At 39.3% G+C, this 20476-nt stretch overlaps 1 protein-coding gene across 1 annotated transcript; it reads right to left on the bottom strand.

The window, feature by feature from the left end:
• Positions 1-6424: 6424 nt before the first annotated feature.
• chst3b (carbohydrate (chondroitin 6) sulfotransferase 3b) lies at positions 6425-20050 on the bottom strand. The gene is made up of 3 exons (XM_041814945.1): positions 19453-20050; positions 10893-11100; positions 6425-10749 (listed from the first exon to the last, which is right to left on the bottom strand). The coding sequence occupies exons 2-3, from the start codon at positions 10970-10972 to the stop codon at positions 9522-9524; spliced, it is 1308 nt and encodes a 435-aa protein (XP_041670879.1). The 5' UTR covers positions 10973-11100; positions 19453-20050; the 3' UTR covers positions 6425-9521.
• Positions 20051-20476: the final 426 nt, after the last annotated feature.

Genomic DNA, 20476 nt, shown 5'->3' with positions numbered 1-20476 from the left:
AATAAGCAAAAGTAAATGTTAGCTTTTTGGTCTCTTTATATAACACGTTTTTTTTCCCAAAAGGGAGTTTCAGCTGTACTTTATCTGTGCCCACCAACCATATAAGACCACAGCTTGTGCACTGGAAACAGAGCGGCTTTGTGTACGAGAAATGGCCAGAGCAAAGGTATGAAAATGTTCCTTTTCCTCCTGCTCCCAAAATCAAAAAGAGAAACTGTCAAAAATGCTGACTCTTATCCTTCTATTTAACTACTCTCACAGTTTTACAGTGTATATTTAGAGGCAGTAGAGGACAAAAGCCAAAAGGAGAAGAAAACCATGAAGGCTTTCATTATCTTTTGTAAAATTGAACTATTTATAGATCCATTGTCAGGATTTAATTTGATCGAATGTCTTGGAACACCTGCCCAGATTTGACGCCTTACTTTGGCTGATTAAAAGACCACAACATTACAAGTACTTATAAACATTTTAAAGAAAATTTAGCAGCATTAAACTTGACAAATGACCTTAAGAACCTCAGTTAGTTTATTTATGGGTGAATTGCTGCCCTGTTGTGGTGTGGCACACAGTACAGTAAGCATCCAGTTATTTTAGCATTGTGGTTTGTGGTCAAATGTGGACATAAGCTTGTAATTAATACAGGGCATGGCTCTATTTTTATCACTGACCCATATTAAAATTATCACAGCATAATAAATATTAAAGAAAAGCTATTTTATGTTTGCTATGGCAACCCTGAAGTCTTAATCCACAAAAGGCAACCACAGACTGTAATTATTGTCCAACTTATACTGAAAATAAACTCACTCCATTGCCTGGTTAGTGGTGTATGATCCACTATGGGTGACACAAATGCCTCTTTGTTTCTTTAGCTTTTACATATAGAGAAGAGTGAGGGAAAACATGGGAATAAAAGCCCACAATTTAGGTTTTGCTTACAGCCATGGTTGTGTTTCTCCACAGTTATTTCCGTTGTGTATAAATGGATTCTCGCTGCCTACTTCCGGTGCACATTCTGGTTTTGCTGCACTTTCTTTTTCAGCATCTTTATTGGGGCCCTCTTTCATCTGCAGCAACCATGCAGCAGCATCACATGGCTGGTGCTCACATGGCAAAAGAAAGAGGCCTGTCATTACGCTGTCGAGGCTGGGGTTTAATCTATAATTGGTAAATGCATCAGGATCACATTGGTAAAAAGCTCCTGCTGCTCCTTTTAGCCCGTAACTGTAGTGCCTGTTTTATCGTGACTATTAGTCGCAGCAGAAAGGCACTTACTCTGTTTTTGGAGCAAAGCCAGCAGAGTGGGACAAATGGAGCGACCCATTCAGTAGTTCTGAATTTTTTTTAAAGACCTTTTGGTGCTGATACAAAAGGAGGTATTGATGTACGGGAAGACTGACGCTTTGTGTAACACTCACAAGAACTGGCTGAGGAAACAGTCCTTTCACAGACCCTAATTCAAAATGCAAATGGGGGCACATCTTGTACTCAAGGAAGCTACAGTAACCCCATTTATGCTGTACTTTAGCAGCACACTAGGCAGAAACTTAGAAACTGTGTTTTTTGTGTCATACTCACGTTTAAAGAAAAGTAAACAAATATGCTGCTGGTTTTTCAATGTATTACTGGTTTTTAACAGTCCTTGGTGTTTTTATTTTAAAAAAGCTGTAATGTAAATAACCTTACATACTTCTGTTGTCTAGGTGGCTCTCAGATCCAGTTTACATTTTTCATAGAGGTTCTGCTTTGGACATGTGGATACCAATTGCTCTTTAGTGCAAGTGTCCTCCATACTGTGCATTGACAGAATGTTTTTTTTCTTTTTTGTGATGACCTGCACTAAGAACTCATTCGCCAGCCTCTTATGTAAACAGCCCATACGTCATTTCTGTGGCTCTCTTGCTGAGGCTCAGTAGCTCTGCGTGCTCGATGCAGTGACGCTGCTGTCAGCAAGAAAGAATTTTGGCAAAGTAGCCAAAAGCTTGGAGGCTAGGGGTGCCTCTTTAACAGCTTTTCTCCATTATATTTTCATAAACATGTTTTCAAAGGAGGCAATGATAGACTTAACCTTACAAAGCAGATGAATTGACCAGACTCGGTGTCTGTCATCAGGCATGTCCAGCTTGCAACGCTCTAATCTGAAACAATTGTGCTCGGTCTGAGAACCGTCTGGACTGATTTAAGTACTAACACTCTGTGTGACTGTGAACCACATGGTTTTATCCTCATAACTGCAGTCTCATTATTTAATAGCCATACCTTGTATTGTATAAATTGTATTGTATATTTGTTGTAAAAGGGGTTTGCAGTGTGATGAAATCACACCTCTACTAATTGACTCTTATGTAGACACAGTGTGTGTCAAAAGTTAGTCCGGCTTGGTGAAGTGCAAAAAGTGACTCCTTTGGTTCAGTTTCTTCTTTGAATTACCTGTAGTTAGTATTTCATTGAATCGTCCCCATAAACTATGATGTACAAGTTTGCAAATTCTATGGGATTCAGGTAAGGTTAAAATGATTACTCAGGTCAAGACAAGTTATGAGGGAGTTGTGATCTGTCATTACCAAACAAAGAGGTTCTAAGAGCTGGCTCCTTCTGTGACTGACAGGAAAAGGCTCCTGCTTGAGGGCTGATTTCCTTTTTTACATATTTGTATTTTTAACAACTTTCAAAGAGCCAATTGGTGCCCCTTTTTAGGAATTGCAAGACCTGCCCTTTTTGAGCCAGATGATCCAGATCTTTGAATAAAGCCACAATTCCCATCACTACTTGCAGGCTTGATTGGACACAAACAAGCATGCATTTGTTTACTAGCGGATATCATTTATCATGTCAGTTGACAGGATTGTCTTTGTTACATGCAAGTACATGTTGCATCTACTCTACTAAACCAGTCCTGATAAAGGCATCAGAGAGCACCTCTGTAGGTGCATCAAGGCCGAGCCTCAAAGATTATCTCACAATATCCGAATGCCTAAATCCAATATTAACCAGTGTTAATACTGTTTTGAACAGGTTTCCAGATTCCTGAATAAACTAAGAAAGAAAACCATAATCTCAAGAATGCAGAAAAATATATTTTTATGGTATTTCTCTTGTGTGAAATATAAGGGACTTTGTGAATCAACCTACTGTCTCAGAAAGGAATGTTAGTCTTGGAACACGAAGAGAACAAAAAAAGGAAAGGTTAAGTAAATATACAAATGACACCTATTCACCACAAATCAGAGCCATGCTTTGTCATCCTGTCGTCCTTTAACCACGTGCTGACCTAACCTCAACTATTTACTTAAACTCTCCCCTCTCCCACAAAGCCATTGTTTGTCCTGCTGGGGGCAGACTGCATCTACATGCCATGCTGGATGACTTCAACCATTAAATGTCAATGTTGTTTCAGACTGGATGAATATCTAAATTTAGAGTGGGTGTAATGCTTTATGTTTCCTTTTGGGGCTGGGTACAGGGGCTGGCAGGGTTCTGCATAAACACTGAGCTCATAATCGAATGATAAAAGAAACATGAATTCAAATATGAAGACATCCATTTAGGGAAGTCAAAGTTTAGACTGTATGTGGGTGGAAGGTTCCTGTTTATTTTCATATGTGCCCTCTTATATGCTAACAGACCCGCTTTTTTTGGTTGAGATTTCACACAACCCTTAAGCATAATAAAAATTAGAACAAAAAGTAGTGAAAACATGCACTTATCTCATTTTTTTCTACAAACACTTCATGTCAAACATCCAGACTTTACAGTAACAAGCAAATTGCCTGTTGTGTTTTTCTTAAGCTACCGCAGTCATCACAATCATTGTTATTTTGTTTCCTTATACATTTTTGGTGGCTGTAATGGTCAGACAATTCAAGCTGCTGCCCACATCTCAGGGGTATTTTTCACATGTTTTTGCTGAACCTAAATCCAGAGAAAGTAGGCATCCATTTCCGTTCTGTCCAGGGTTTTTTTATGGTGTGGTCAGCCACAGTAGAGCAGTGAAAAACAAAGAAGAAAAGTAGCTTTTTGTGTCATTTAACAGGAAATTTGAACATTTACTTAAGAGTTAAGAGATTCAAGATATAAAGTGTGAGTACAGAATGACTTAATTGGGTTTTCACAAGTCCTCAAATGATGAAACAGCATGATGAAGCTTTTGCACAACTTCAGCTGAAAGATGAATGGACACAAAGATTAGCAAAAGGGGCATAAGATACGTTTCACATACTTGTAGTGTGATGAAAGGTCATTTGAATATAAGAAAAACAGATTTCTGCTCTGCGTTTTGAAGCAAAGCTTACAACAAACATGAGTGTAGCTGTGGCAGGGACACCAAACCACATCAGAACATTCATGTCAGACGATGCTTGTATGTGAAGAAAAAAATACCATAACACCACTTATAAATCCCCAGGTTGCCTTTTCCTGCCTACGCTCAAAATTAGAAAAATGTCTGGCAGCCTAGTTCACGTGACATTTGATGCCGTGTCAATAAATGCCTCCAAAAAAAAAAAGTTTTATGGCCAACATTTTATGTGAAGCAGCGTGATATAGACTTAGAAGTGCCTCCTATGCAAAGTTTGCTACAGAGCTGCTGATACACTGGAAATCTGCCCTTATAGATTTAATGCATGGTTGAAAAATGTTCAAAGATGAGAGAGAACTCAATAATTGTGACATTTTCAATACATCAGCTTTACATGATGGATGAAAACTGCCTAATTTGTCTCTTCATCACTCATCACAGAGTTTGTGCATTAAAATTCCTTGCAGAGTCACTCATTATCACATGCAACAACCTGAGTTTTATGAATTGCATTCCTCCGCAAGAGATAATTTACAGTGTATTTAGATTTATGTCTCCTCTTCAACTATCATAATCGCTTGCAACAGCGCAAGTTTTATGCTTTTAGCTCCGAGACACGTCTGAATCAACTCAATTTTCTGTCTGCTTATCACACATCTTACTTCATCATTGTGATCCTCTGCTTGAGCTGCTTTGCATATTTCAAACCTCTCATGGCTGATGTGGCAGGGCACCATATAACGGAGCAGGAGGGTGGGGTTACCTAAACACTCTTATTTTACTGCAGAGGGGGGTTGAGGAGGGCTTTAATTCAGTGGAAAGTGGTTATTCTATATTTGCTCTGACCGTACATTGACTCCACCCTCCACACTTGCCACATAAAGCCACTCCAGTATAAGAGTTTATGAATGTGAAGCTCTCCTCATTAGACCGAGATGCAGCAAACCTAGGAACACGCTCTATTAAAATAGAACAAGCAGCCCAAACTAACCAGATAATGATCTGTTGATATGAGAGGACTTACTTTAAGTGCACTGAAGTGGTTTTGGTGCAGCATTGTGTGAGAGCTTAGATGTGTGAATGACTAAATATTTAAACCAAAAACCCTCTTGTGCAGAAGGAAAATGAGGCAGAAAGAGAGGGATTGTATAAACGACAGCCTGCCTGCATTTCTGTTAGTGGGTGTGGTCAGGTGGACTGAAATGACTTGGACCACATTATATGTAAAGTTTGGGTAATTACTAGGTTTGGAGACTTAAATAGCCGGGCCCACAGTGGTAAACACACTGGCAGTCAGGACGCCTCCACAGTATCTTTCTCTCTTGCCCTCTCGGAGACAACGAGTTAGTGTGCTAAAACTTAGACATTCAGCTTAAACTGACCAGAATAAGACAGACTCTCTTCATTTAAACCTTCATACAGAGAGCAGAGACATCTTGAAACCACTGAGTGGTTTTGTTTCACATCTGAAGCTTTTTTTTTCCCTTATATGCACCCCTGGAACCGTCAGAACAGGTTGCCCTTGAAAGCTTCCTGAGTTTCTTGTTTATGGGAGATGTGTGATGGATAGGGGAAGGGGTCTCAGCAGGCAGGACATTACCTTAGAACAACAATATAGAGATGGCAGATGAAGCAACAGAGTTCAATGCTATGTGTTGTTCCAACTAGTTACCACATCAACAAAAAGCATAGAATAATATTCTGAGGAATAGAGATTATGATGAAGCAGTACTGAGAATGGAGTTTGCCACTGTATAAGCAGGGGGTATTCTGAAAGGGAACACTATCAAACTTGTAGATATAAAGTGTTTGAAAATACCAGAGAGGTGGACAGAAACATCCACAGCGTGCTTATGAAAGCTGCATTTACAATATAATTTGTTGATGGAGTGTGGGCAGATACATTACGAATGACTAATGCCTAACATGCAAGTAGCACATGGCGAATTCAGGCAGCGAATATTCATGGGCTGTACCTATCCATTATTTTACTTTCGATCAATCTGCCAATTATTAGTATTATTATCTACCGTGATTAGTCGACTGTTTTGGGGTGCATAAACTGGGTTTTTATGTAGTTAATGTGGCTACAAATTTTGCAAATAAACTTCAAAAACTTGTCACTTATATTTATATTTTTTTATTCTTCTCTTTAACACAAATATGCATGACATGTATGCAAAACACTGAATGTGTGGACAGCTCAGCAGACATCTCAGGTGTGTAAGGGTTTGGGCTCCCACGAAAAGGAAAATCCTCCAAGGTGCCTTTTCCTGTCCTGAAAGAATTTAAAAAAAGGCATATAATAAATTTAACAGTCATAAGCATCATCTCTTTATCACAACTGCTAGACATACATGTACAAATAATCCTAGAAATTAAGACATAATGAACAAAATAAATGTATACAAAATATGTAGCCTATATAACTTATATAATTTAAAATAGAGATAACCGTCCCTCAGATTTCCTTCAAGATAAATAAAATATCTTTCTAATCAGATATCAGGGTGATTATTTTTACCTTGACTTAATTTTTAAACAATGACTTTTTTAATCACTTTGGTTATATTTTAGAGTGTTCTTTTTGAGTTGTTGGATTGTGTATTTGATGAGTTTGATGAGGGAAAGCTGGAATACCGTCTGCTTACATTGAGTTGGCACAGCAGGTCCGAACTCGGCAGTGGCGATCTGAAAATAGCTTGCACCGACAACTGAAGGTAACGAACCTATTACTAAGACTATAGGAATTATGGCAATGGACAAATTTGCCAAAATGTTGAAGTATCCCTTTAAGTTCAAAAAAGTTAAAAGGCACGCACATCCCAAAGGGTTAAGTGCTGGGTGCTGAACCAAGAAAAGTCCCAGGCAAAGCATAGAAATAAGTCTGCACACCAGAAGCAGCTCCGAAGATTATTTAATGAAGATTATGACCACATATGTGACATTTCAGGCCCTAGCCCTTCAACTGTCTGATAAGTAAGTTTTAACCAGAGTAACTTCACCCTAACTTGAGTACAGTACTCTTGTGTTTATTCAACCTCTGTCGACTACACAGTAACACATAGCTAGAGAATGATTCCTGATCATCCCCAAACAGCAGTTGTTCTCTGTCATCCCCTTGGGTAGAGTGTGTAGATGTGTTTTATATGTGTTCAGTTGTGTTTGGGTGTTGCCTGTTGTACAGTGATCTCTGCTGGGGTTCCTTTGCTCATGTTTCTTGTGAATGGTTGTTGTTTTTCATGTGAGACACACATTTGTGTGTGAAGTTTTTCACTGAGAGATCCCACCTGTGACTTTAGGACGCAGAGAGTATATTCCTCATTAGCATTTTTTTGCCTTGCAGAGGTTGAATCTCTGCGTTTTTTGCAAGAAGAGACCCACCTTACCACAGATTTTCAAGAGTTACTGCAGCTCTGTTATATTCTACAATATTTAACACTTCCATAAGTGTAGTTTAACTATATGTAGCGTCGACCAACATAGACACTTCTAAGGTTTTGAATTTAACTCCAAGAGTTTAATTAACGCTGTCCATTTTGCTGTGTAATATAGCAGTATGACTAGCTGAACAACCTAGTTGGAGATCTGTTCTCTCATTGTTCTTGCCATTAAGGAACGATTATATTTTACAACAACATAATGACACCATTATCAGTGTCCAAAATCATTTTTTTAATTGACCATAGAAAGCTCATTATATAAGGAGTGGTGAATGAGTGTGATTTCAGACACAAGCTACACATCAGTACAGACTCTGAGAACTGCTCTCCAGGCCATGTGCCTCATGTCTCTCTTTAGACCGTCATGGAGAGGTTGTTATTAATGTGGATGTTTTTAACCCTCAGTTTAAAGCTTTGTTGAGCAATAAATCCCTGGTGGCTATTTCTTTTAGGTGACTCAACTTGTGCCAGACATCTCCCTTTGCTAATGATAAACATAGGGAGGCCTCAGCTCTGACAACACACCCACTAACAGACTGAAGAGGGGAAACTCCTCTAGAAGCTTTACAAAGGTCACATTTAGAGCTGGGACACTGTTGACTGAGGATTGTACTGATGGCTGTAAGACTTAGTTACACCACCAAAATATCTTTGACATGGATCTGACACTTCACTTCCTTTTTGCTTTCATGCTTCAACTCTTTGATCCCTTAAAAAGATAATCACAAGACCAAACAGCCTTTTCTTTAGGGTTCATAATAGTCAAATGTGAAACTTTGAATAGCATCCATTCCAAGAGTGAGATGTTTTACTGTTACTGTATAAAGGTTTATTGCAACAAACAAAATGCAAAAAGAACAGACCGGAACATCAGCAAACAGTCTGGCAGGCCAGAGTATCAGGGCCTCTTTTTATCACCAGCCAACAGACTTGTGTCAACAGACAGAGAGCTGCCGACAAACCTCGCACAACCCTGCAAACCAGCTGCAGTTGGAATGCTTGCATACAGTGGCAGTGTAAACATCTGTTTTTACAGAATGCGTCTTTACAGTCCAACAGCTTTTGGCCAGTTATAAATGCAAGTCCAGCAAAATACAATATACATGTGCAAGAAAAGCACCCCAACAAAGGGGGAAAGAACCTGTGGAGCACATTCAGAGCTGAAGTCATTACGACACTGAGCAAAAAAGAAGAAAAATAAATTATGCATAGGATATAACTGTCTAATCTCATGAGTGGAAATTACCCGGCAAACTTTGGTATTTCCTCTAGCTGATATAAGCATTGCATAAATATGTTTTTCTTTTCAAGTTTCTTTGGTGTAAAAGCAGCATTTGTTGCTTTCTCATCTATTGCTGTGTAAAACTTTCCAAAGCTCCTGGAAGTGTTTGAAACCCCGCACATCTCTCTTTGGACTTTTCTGTATTTGCTTAGAAATTACATTTGGACTTGCTTTCAGGACAAGCCAAAGATGCAATTTTCTTTGGACAGAGAAAATAGTGCAAAAACAAAGATACCTTTCTATTGTAATCATCTATACTCTTATTTATAGTTCAAACATTGTCTCTGAAACCTTTCAACACTAAAAAGCTTTACATGTATTTTCTGCTCAGTGACACATTTTCTTCATCACACTGTTTTAAATAGTACAAAACTTTAAATAGCACATTGCCAGAAAATATACCGCTCTTTGTATCGGGACAAAAGACCCAATAAATATCAGTCATTTCAAAGGTTGGGGTTTCCTGCATCCAGACTCAGATAAGGTCTGTCAAGGCCTATGAAAAGTTAAACACTTTGTCCTCAATCAAGCTAATCGACTTGTTTGTAAGCATTTCTTCACTGCTTACAAATTTATAACCAAAAAGTTTCAGCGTTGGACCACAAACTCTCTGGACAACCTGGGCTATTTTGAACGGTAAACTAAATCTCCATTTCTCTACTTGCTCCGATGAGTTTTTCTGTGTAGAGTAAACACCACTGGCCTCTTTGGAGGCCTGGGTGTTTTTCAAGATCCAGGATTTCACTTGTGGAGTGAACGGGATTCCAGCAAATCTATACATTTCTGTTGCCTTCCTCATGGGGAACCGGGCGATGTCCTCATACCGCACCAGCATATACCGCCTTCGAAGCCACGGTGGCTGCTTGAGACCAATCTCCGCAGACATCCTGATGTTGTCACAGTTCCCTTTCAGCTTCCTCACCTCGTCATCATCAATGGGCACATCCCCATCCATAGCCCACTGCTTCCAGTTCTTGTATTTGGCAGCAAATGCCACCATCCGTGAGGCTAGAACAGCTCGAGGATCTCGAACCAGTTGGATAAATCTCACATCAAGGCGAGGATCCTCTGCTAGAGGACGGAGTGTCTCCAGCTGGCGTACCCTTACAGATTTGATGGCCCTGTGCTCCTTTTGAAGACAGGACTGTGAAGCCATGGTCAAATTTAGGGGTCCACACCGTCTGGTCTTGCAGCGATAACGCTCAAAGACCCCTTTGACAATAGGGCTGCAGACTGACTCCTCACACAAAGAGCTGCTCGACTCTCTCCGAAAGAGGTTGGGGGTGATGTGGTCGACAGGAAGGGGTTCGATGAACCTCTCTAGCAGGGAGAAGTCGCACAGGAACAGTTTCTGGAGAACATCACGGTATGCCTTTGCGGATGCTGTGGCGTTGGTGCCGCCTGTCTCCAGAGTCAACATTTTCTCCACATGCCATAATGGCTCGAACAGGAAGAACATGTTGTCACCCTGCTGGTTGAAGAATTCCCCTACAAATGAGGAGCCAGTCCTGGTGGTAGCCAACAAGAGGATGTGTTTCCTACCCCTGGTCACCAGCCCCTGGTGCTCACTGTAGTTCTCTAAGCGTCGCTTCATCAACATGAAGGCAGAGTCCATCTTTCCAAATGAGATAAGGGAACCATTATTCTTTGGCAATATGTGGGAGGAACCACTGGGCTGTAGAGGGGTCTGGGGGGTTTGTTTTAGGGCAAGTTTATCCGACACCCTGAAAAATCATGAGAAACCAGAGTTATACATAGAAAAGGACAAGTATCCCAAAAACTGAACAATTTGTAAATGCAAGGGATTACATGCACCGGTCTGCTGAAAATCTCAAAAGCATTCCATTCATCACTGAAGTGGACTTACCGGGATATGATGTTGTTTTCCTTCTCAATGATAACTAGAGTCACGAAAAAGACGACGGATATTGTGTATTTGATCCTCATTCTTGGATGCCTGGATATGCTTTTACAGACTTCTTCTTAATAGGTTCTGCCAATCTTGTAAGTCTCCAGTCGCCTTCTTAAAAAGCCTTCCAGTTATTTGTATTCCCCGCTGTAGGCGATGTTTCGTCCTGTAAATGAAACAAGCATCGACCTGTCAGTTACACATTTTGCACATTCAAGCAGGGTAACTACTTCTCAATTCTTATGTTGAAACTCTTTTGAGGCGTTCGGCTTATCGAAATGAGGAAGTTGACAGCCTGTTGTTTCATATCTAAAACTGAACTGTAATGCCAAGTCATGACTCTTTCTTTCCTCTATTTGTTGATCATACGCAGCACCACAGTACTGTAGTCTACAAGACCAATGTTGGAGGCATTGACTCAGGGACAAAAATACCATATCTAACGGAGGTAAGAATAGAACATGGTTGAGTGTGTTGCACTGAAGCCAGTTCTTCCCATGAGGAAGTCTTTGTTATCTTTAAGTGCAGCAGTGCATTTCAAGAACATGCCCACCCACCATGCACTACTGACAGCTTCACATTTATGACTCCGTCTTTGCAGAGGTGATTTCAAAAATGAGCAGAAAAACAGCTTTGAGGGCATAATCAAGGACAATTTTGTAATTAAACTGCAATTTCACAATTGCAAAGCTGCTGGCTTATAAGCTCAAGAGTTATGGAGTAGAATGATAATCTGCCTTCCCTGTGATATTTAGCCGAGTGGTCCAAGCTCCCAGCTGCTCCTCCATGTCAACACTGGAAGGAGATCTTTTCAACAGAGGAGGCCTTCTGTGACATGAACTAGCTGTGCAGTAAACCATCTGGTGGTCTGTTAATGCTGCTTCTTTATAATATGCCCTGTGTGCTTTCTAGAAACACTGCCTGGGACTGAGGGGGACGCATGTCCAAACACTGAGAGGTATAACTGCACAGTGCTGAAATTGAAGGGGAAAGCCTGCTTGTCATGGAGCCATAAATTGTAGTGCTGTGAGCCTGCAGGCCATTCACTTCCTCTGGTAGTTTGTAGAAGGGAACATCAGCAGGGGATACAATATCCTAGAGAGGATTTAATCATTCCCATTAGGGAATTTCTTATGCATTCCTGAGAGACGAATATTAACTTACATGTGGGATAATGGTATCTACCCTTGAATCACTGGATTCGAGCATAATCCTGCTTAATCCTGTTGTCCAGTGAAATTTTCAGAAACACAAAATACATACACAAGACACCCTAAGAAATGTAATGAGTACCATTGTAATTTTTTCCCGCAAATATCCTACAAATTTAAAAGTTGTACTTTTTTAGACAAGCACGCATACTTTGTACACTAAGTGTTTTTACATCCTGAATCAGAGATCTGGGTTTGTGAAAGCATTTGTTAGTTGAATCGGTCATGAACACAGTCCTTCAAACTACAGTCATAGCTTTGTTAGGCAATTTAACTGGACTACTGTCCTTATACCAGTACACAAGCACCATGGGGAAATCATGATCATGATGTACATGTGTCAGATATTGCTAAGGTAAGTGGCAATAAGCTCCTGTTTGCCTTGTTACTACTGACTGTCCTGCTATTAACCTCTGCCTTCTTGCTGTTATCTCACATACAAACAGGTAAGCTAGCGGCAAACTGGTTTTATATCAAACTCTTAAACCATAGACAACTTAACAACTGTACATTTCATACATACTCTTTGCCAGTGGTTCTTAACTAGTGGGTCATGACCCTAAAGTGGGTCAACTTTGAGGTGAGTTTTGGATGTGATGTATGGAAACAACAGCCCATATGTTTTATTTTAATCTGTTTTGCTGTATAAAGAGTAAATTTTGGTTGTTTTCTAAAGATTTCAATTTTTTTTGCCTTGTTCTCTCTGCATGAAAAATCTGATTCTCTCATTGTAATGTGTTCATTTCTCAAGATCTCTTGAAAAGCAAGTATTTACATGTATTCTAAGGGAAATAGAATGAATTAAAATGTACACAAGCATGTCTTCACAGGGTTTCTGTTATGATGTATTTTTTAAACATTGGTTATTTTGTCCTATCTTTTGCTCCCCATGTTTTCTTCCCTCAAATAAATTTGAGTAGTGGGAAATTTTTAGGAAATTTGGGTCACAATTTCTCAATAGGTCATGGTCGGTCCTGAGGCTAAACCAGTTGAGAGCCACTGATCTATGCCATGCTGATACCTTTGTCTTGTTGTCTTCCTGGCTTTCTTTTTTATGTATTTTGCTTGACTTTTAGGTCAAAGTCCTGCATGGAACATATGATGCTTGGGGCTGACTGATACCTAACTGTGAGAAGCTGAAGGATTGGCCAGATTCCATATGTCATCTGGCAGATCTATCTTGCAAAGCTTCAGTCTGTTTGTTCCTGGTCCGAAACTGACTGGACCAATCAGCATTGTTGGAGGAGAAAGAGGCAGAAACAACAGGTGTGGTTTGCTGCAAGTTTGAAAATAATGGCTGCCAGTGAAGAGACAAGCTATAGCTGCAGTTTTATCAGAACTGGACATTTATTAAAGGGAAAAGAACTGCACTGAAAGGAAAAGATGTTGCCCTTCTCCAAACTTACTTTAACAATAGTTTAATTCACCAACTGGCTCCACTGATAGTGAACAATGATAACAGCTGCCTGTTGAGCTTGCACTATATAGTTTACTAAATGGGGTGATGCACATCCACTATATCATCCACTCCCATTGACTGTCAATGAATGTGACTGACCAACTTTGTCTTTTCCGGACACCTTTTCTCCCAGATGAATGTGAAATATATCCCATGCATCCCTGTCTTAGCTACGCTGTAACTGTTGTAAGTACTGCATGTATACTGGTATGTCTGTGTTGCTCTGCAATACTCCACCTACTGTCTGCTTGTTTGTGTACAGGAAACCATCGTGTTGCAGAAGAGATGGGACGTATCAGGTGAATGGTCTCCTCCAATGAGGCACAGGGAGGGGTAAATGCACTTCTCATATTTTTTGGATGTTGGCAAGTAAATTTACTGAATTTATTTGTCATCTGCAGCCATTTATATGACACCTCAATACACACAATATGCATTTAGACATTACAGAAAGACTTGCTGTCACCTAGCAGACCAATAACAGGGCTTGCTATCTGCATCGTTTTGACTTGTAGTTACGAGTTGATCCTCAGTCAGGATAGGTGTCCATATAGATTCAGGACAGCATGGATTAAAATCAGGCTTAAATCGACCCCCAACTGTGTTACTGCAGCCTGCTTTTAGTAGGGCTCACACAATAAACCTATTATTTTCTACATAATGTAAGAATACTGAAGGTCTCTGTGAAATGAATGTGGATTGCCTCAGGGGGCTGATCTATAACTAAAAGTGCTGCTACTACTCATTAGAACTACAAGAAACACATTAAGCTATCACCCAGTACCGCGTGGCAGTCAAGTGTCGGACACTAAACGAGCAACACCAAAGTTAAAAGCCCGATACATGACCCTGTCTGGAGGTCCACTTCTTACATCCTGATCTCTGTCCCAGGCCAGTTTGGAGCACGGCAGCCAGACCACAAAAGGGTTACAGTCTAAACAAGGGAGATGGTTGGACACAGCCTGTGAAATTCTCTGAGAGGGGAATGGGAAGTTTACCGCTCAGTCAGAGCACTGTTGACGTGGAACAGTGTGTAATGAAAAGGTGAGCAGCCTGTGTACTGAGAAACATTTTCACCCAAAGGAAAAGTCTGCTCTGTCTTGCACCACCCTGCCGCATGCCACAGCCACAAAGGTCTCTTTACACAGGACGGACTCTACACCTCCTTTTGGGCTGAGATTGTGCAGCATAAACTGCCAGGTCACTCAGACGTCACGGGGTCGTAGCTGAACCACCCTGAATGTAATGAGTCATGTCGAACTGGTCAGATAGTCGGCTGCATGAAAGAAAACATGGGCCTTAGGCTATCTTTGGCCATACTTTCCATACATAGAGTAATCTGAACAAATCTCTTCCTTACTGCATTTCTTATAAAGTTTATTTTCTCCTGTTTCTGTGCCTGAACAAATTAAGACAAACACCAGTCGTTCATATAAAATGACTGATTCCTCCTGAAAAAGTTGATTTGATATAATTAATGGCATAGTTCTTCAGGACTGAGTAATTATTTCAACACGTTTCCCCTCCGTATTTGATTAGAAATGGTTTTAAAAGGATTCCATCAACAACTCATCAAGAAAATAAGTGCTCTGGGGTTTTGTCATATCTGTGGTAAATTAGATGTACACCAATTATCTCAGCTTATTACATCTGCTGTGTGAGGGGAAAAAAACCACACACATGAGCGGACATTCTTGAATATTCACAAACCAGTGAGGCATATGACACTTTTGATCATCTGCTCATAACAAAACCACCACTACACCATTTATCATCTTGTTGCAAATGCTTTTAATGGCTGCCTTTTAGATTATGTAAATGTGTTGGGAAGACAAACTAACCAACTTTTATTGAGGTCCTGCCAGTGTGCGCTACTGTATAGCAGATGTTTACTATATTAGGATGTAAATGTTCCCTGTTATAATGAGATGTTCTGTTTTGTGTGAAACTTTTCAATATCTGCTGCTTGGGCAAATTCTCTATTGTAAGAGATTTAGCATCTTAATGAGAATATTCCAGTTAAATAAAGGGACATTTACAATTCAATGGAGAAAAAAAACAACAGCTTATCAACGCTGCTGAGTTTTAACTTGATCTGATAAATAGATCTTAATGTGCCCTTTATTATAAGTTATGTGTGCTGGATTATTACAGGATGATGTATGATACAGTAATGATACACAGACGCAGGCCTGCCCCCAGAATTGGCCAGGCCCCTTAAAAACCCACAGATTTGGCCACCCATGTTGTGATATTGATGATTTTAAATGCATATGCAATGCATAGATGCCTTATATTGGAGCTTCAAAGTGTGCCAAGCTATTCATAAGGTCTGATATAAGAACTATTTTTTGCTGGCTACTTTTAACCCATTTCACCACTTTTAAACTGATTTTTGACACTTCTTTTACCATCTTTGACTAATTTTTTCTGCTTTTTTTTTGGCCAAAGTTTGCTTCTTCTTTTAGCTACTTTCAACCTATATTACCCATTTTTGGAAACTTTTCCCCCACATTTAACCTATTTTTGCCTGTATTTGCTCTTTTTTGCAACTTGTTACTCATTCTTGCCAGTTCTTTTTGCCACTATTTAATCATTCTGCCACATTTAACCAATTTTCCCTAATTTCTGCCTTTTTGGCCACTTTTCAAACCACTCATGCTCCTATTTGCCTGTCTTTCTTGTATTTTGCCTTTTTGGACACTTTTGACTCCTTTTTGAACATTTTTGCCTCTTTTGAACATTTTGCCACTTCTTTTTACCACATTTCGCCAATTGTTGCTACTTTTTGTCAGTTTTTTCCCTTTTTCCAATATTTAGCCTTTGTTTGCCTATATTTTGCTATTTTTAACCACTTTATGCCACTTTTTTCTGCCATTTTTCTTGCACTTTTTGCCTCTTTTAACATATTTATTCCACTTTTGTAATTTTTTGCCATTTCTTGCCTCTGTTGCCCATTTTTGCCACTTCTTTTTTACTATGCTAGCCCAATTTGCCACTTTTAGCCTGTGTATGCAACTTCTTTTGCCATGTTTAACCATTTTTTGCTGCCTTTTTGCCACTTCTTTTTGCCTCTTTTAACCTATTTGCCCCTTTATTGAAACTCTTTATTCCAACATTTAACCAAATTTTGCCCTTTTATCCACTTTCAACCCATTTCTTGCCACTTTTCGTCCATTTGTTTCCCCTTTTTTCAACTCTTAGCCTTTGTTTCCTCTTTTTTGCCACTTTTAACCACTTCATGCCACTTTTTGCCCGTTTTTGCCATTTCTTGCCTCTTTGCCCATTTTTCCACTTCTTTTTTACCAATTTAGTAAAATTTGACAAATTTAGCCTTTGTTTGACTTTTCTTTTTTGCCACATTTAACATATTTGCCCCTATTTGGAACTGTTTGTTCCACATTTAACCTGTTTTTGCCCTTATTTAATCATTTTTGCTACTGTTTGCCCTTTTCACAAATTTTACTTTCAACCAATTTCTTGCCACTTCTGATGCTTTTGCCACTTCTTTTTACCACTTTTCGCCCATTTATGACCTTTTTCAACTTTTAGTCTTTGTTTGCCTTTTTTTTTACCACCTTTAACTACATTTTGCTGTTTTTTGTGCCAATTTTCCCACTTCTTTTTGCCACTTTTGACCTGTTTGCCCCTTTTTTGGATCCTTTTATTTCCACGTTTAACCTATTTTTGCTCTCATTCCCTCAGTTTTGCCACTTTTCGTCTAGTTCTGCCCTTTTCTGCCACTTTCAACACATTTCTTACCACTTTCCACTCAAATATGCAATTTTTTTGCCACTTCAACCCATTTTTGCCACCTTTACCAATTTCTTGGGGTTTTTTTTGACAATTGTTTAGTTCTTTTCCATTAAAGTTGCCACACAGTCTCCTTATTTATTCTTTGGCATCCTGGCATTTGTGCACATTATGGCCTAGCTATGAAGTCTGACATTACTTTCCTAATTCATTTAGTTCAGTGTGCCATCTACATTATAAACATAGTCAATAAAGAGGCAATTCTGCGTAAAGAAAGAAGTTTACATTTTTTTATGGCTATATTGTACTGTATTGTACTAGAAACAAAGATAAAGCAACAAAAAATGAAAGAAGTTACATTTTTTGTTGCTTTGATAAGAGTTCCATTGTTCAGGTGAAAGAAATATATATGTATTGTTATCACATCTCAACTTTTCAATGGACCATGATTTTCCTGACCTCCATGCCCCAAAAAATTGAAGTTAAAGCCTTAGCAATTGAAAACTGTCTAATGTAAGTCCTCCTAAGCTGAACTCAACTGTAAATGCCCCTACCTCAGAATTATGAAGTAAATAATAATAGTTCAGAAATACATAAATATACAAATAAAAGCCTCAGGTAACTGAGATGATGCTCTTGCCACCAACCCTAGCAAACCATGCCTTTCTATATACACAACTCCGTTGAATGCAATTCATCTAAAAACTGGTCACAAGTAGATTTATCCAGTCTTCAAAGTTTAGTCGTTAATGTTTTTGTCTGCTGGACAGTCATACACAGTGCTGACCAAATGCTGGTAAATACCAGCTAATGAACCCTGTACCCAAGGCTGTGGTGGCACCTCAGTTGAGAAAGGCTATGTGTTATGTTACTCCATTACCTAAAAAGTTCAACTGTTCCCATTTTTAAGATGCATTCAAAGCTACTTTTAATACATTTTTGTAACATTTGTAGGCTATACAAATATCTCTGGGGAAAAAATCATGGTTACAACTAGTGTCTTTTGAGATAATTATTTAAATAGCTTTAAATAGGTTTTTAATAGCAAAGAATAATTTAAATTTGGTGATTTAAGCTTCCGAAATGTAGCTTTTGCTGATTTTTATCTGATTTCATGGTGGTACGTATTTGGGTTTTGACCATAGTAGAAGGTAGTTTCAATGCCAAATCCTGTCATAGAGGGCTCTGCCTTCTATGGAAAGTGCTGAAGTGGGCTCTTTGCCAGTAACCAGAATTAAAAGTGTCTGCATTGTGTTAAATCATTAAAGGTTTATTCTCTCTCACTTTTACCAACAGGTGAAATCTGTAGGTTATTGTTCGTCAGCAGTCACTGAGTTTATGAAACTGAGGTATTACTGCTATAGTTACAGGAAGTGTAATGAGTGCGCATATTTGGAACGGAAACTTGTGGTTAGGTCTTTGTCAGAGATAAACATAAATAATCAGAGGACTTTTAAAGTTATCTGACTACATCTCATTAGCTTCTGAACTTAATTAACATATTCATCTTTAATTAATTAACCACAGAGATGGAGAACCAATTCAACATGATATCAGCAGTGACAGTTTATCAGTCAGGGAGAGGGCAGAGCAGGACAGAAGCATACAAACTTCACAAGCTTAATAAAGAGCATGGGTGTAGGAGGGGATCAGGCTGGTTTAAGTGTGGACAGTGTGGTGATTTTAGACTGAGTTCATGTAGAGCTTCTGCTAAGTGAAAACGTGAGTATGCATGCTATGGCTGGAAATCCAGAGTGATTCATTTTTGCTGCAATTTCGGTGATAACGTTTACGTTTATTCAAGTTGTTATAATTCCCCATGTTGGGGAAATCAGGACTTGTATATGAGGGGTTATGGTATAAGTATAAAAGTATACGGTGTGTAGAAAGGTCAACAGGACAAATCGGCCAAACTGAAGTCATGCTCTCTCACTTAAATGCCACTTAAACTAATTTAAAAGTTAGACTTCTTTACAGTTTACACTGATTTTATTTCACATACACACCCAGTTGTTATTTAGAGGTGAAAAATCCTCCCATGATGTATTAAAAGTTTACAGGTTTCCGTTACTTTTAAGGGACAGTTCATACCCACCATAATGATAAGCTGTGGTGTTCGAGCGCGTCTTCATTCCTCCGGTTCATCCGCGAAAGTTGATCAGCCTTTCCTCAAAGAACGAATCCGGATAGAAATGAATCCCATTACTTCCCGAGGACTTTATGTGTGTGACAAAAAATGAGAGAAATCCAAAAGCAGGAGCTGTAGTGGTGCAATCAGTGAATCAGATGGAGTCATGTTGGAGGTGTCTGCGGGTCGGGCTGCGCGCTGATCTGAATGAGAAACTCAGTGCAACAGCTGCGGCTCAGTGAATCACATGGAGAAAGTTTTAGGGTCCAAAGGAGCGGAGCCTCAGGAGGAGCACTGCCGCCAAAAACTCCCCACAGACTCTTTGTTTATTGACCATAAAAACGGAAAGTAGACACATAGTAATGGGTATAAGATGTAAGATAAATAAAGGCCTAACGCTGTTGTAATGTACTGATTTGGGGGTCTTATCTCATGTTTTAGTAGTTATTGATAAGCACCTTAGGAAACTTGTGCAAACACGCCGCCTAGTGGAAAAACTCAGTAAAAGCACTACATAAGCTTGAATAGTTCATTCAGGAAATACAACTCTTGGATCTAATCTTGTATTTGTTGCTTTAACGGAAAAATAAACAAATTGCTAACTAATCTTATAAATTCTGTAGACTGTAGGCTACTGCATACAGGCCTACAGACCTTATAACTTCAAGTTGTCAAGTCGTAACCTGTGTTATTTGCAATTGAATGTTTAGTTATAGTGCACTAATCTTCCAGATTTACAGCAAATTTTGATGTACAGTGATTCTTAAAGGCATATAGAGTATTGATTGAAAATCTGGACTAGTCAGTGTAATTTCTTTTTTGACCTTTCACCATGAACAGCACTTCATACCTGTTTTGCTGAACAACAAATAATTTTATTGCCGTGTATGATGACAACACTGTCTAAGAGGGGATATTTTGCTTCACCAGCAAAGACCAGCCTCCTCGCCGGATCATCCTCGGGAAAGAGATCTCGATCTCAACGGGTTTT

Source organism: Cheilinus undulatus, linkage group 20 (assembly GCF_018320785.1).
Source record: "Cheilinus undulatus linkage group 20, ASM1832078v1, whole genome shotgun sequence".
NCBI lineage: Eukaryota > Metazoa > Chordata > Actinopteri > Labriformes > Labridae > Cheilinus > Cheilinus undulatus.
Note: the sequence above shows the minus strand (reverse complement) of the source record. Positions and strands in the feature narration are given on the sequence as shown.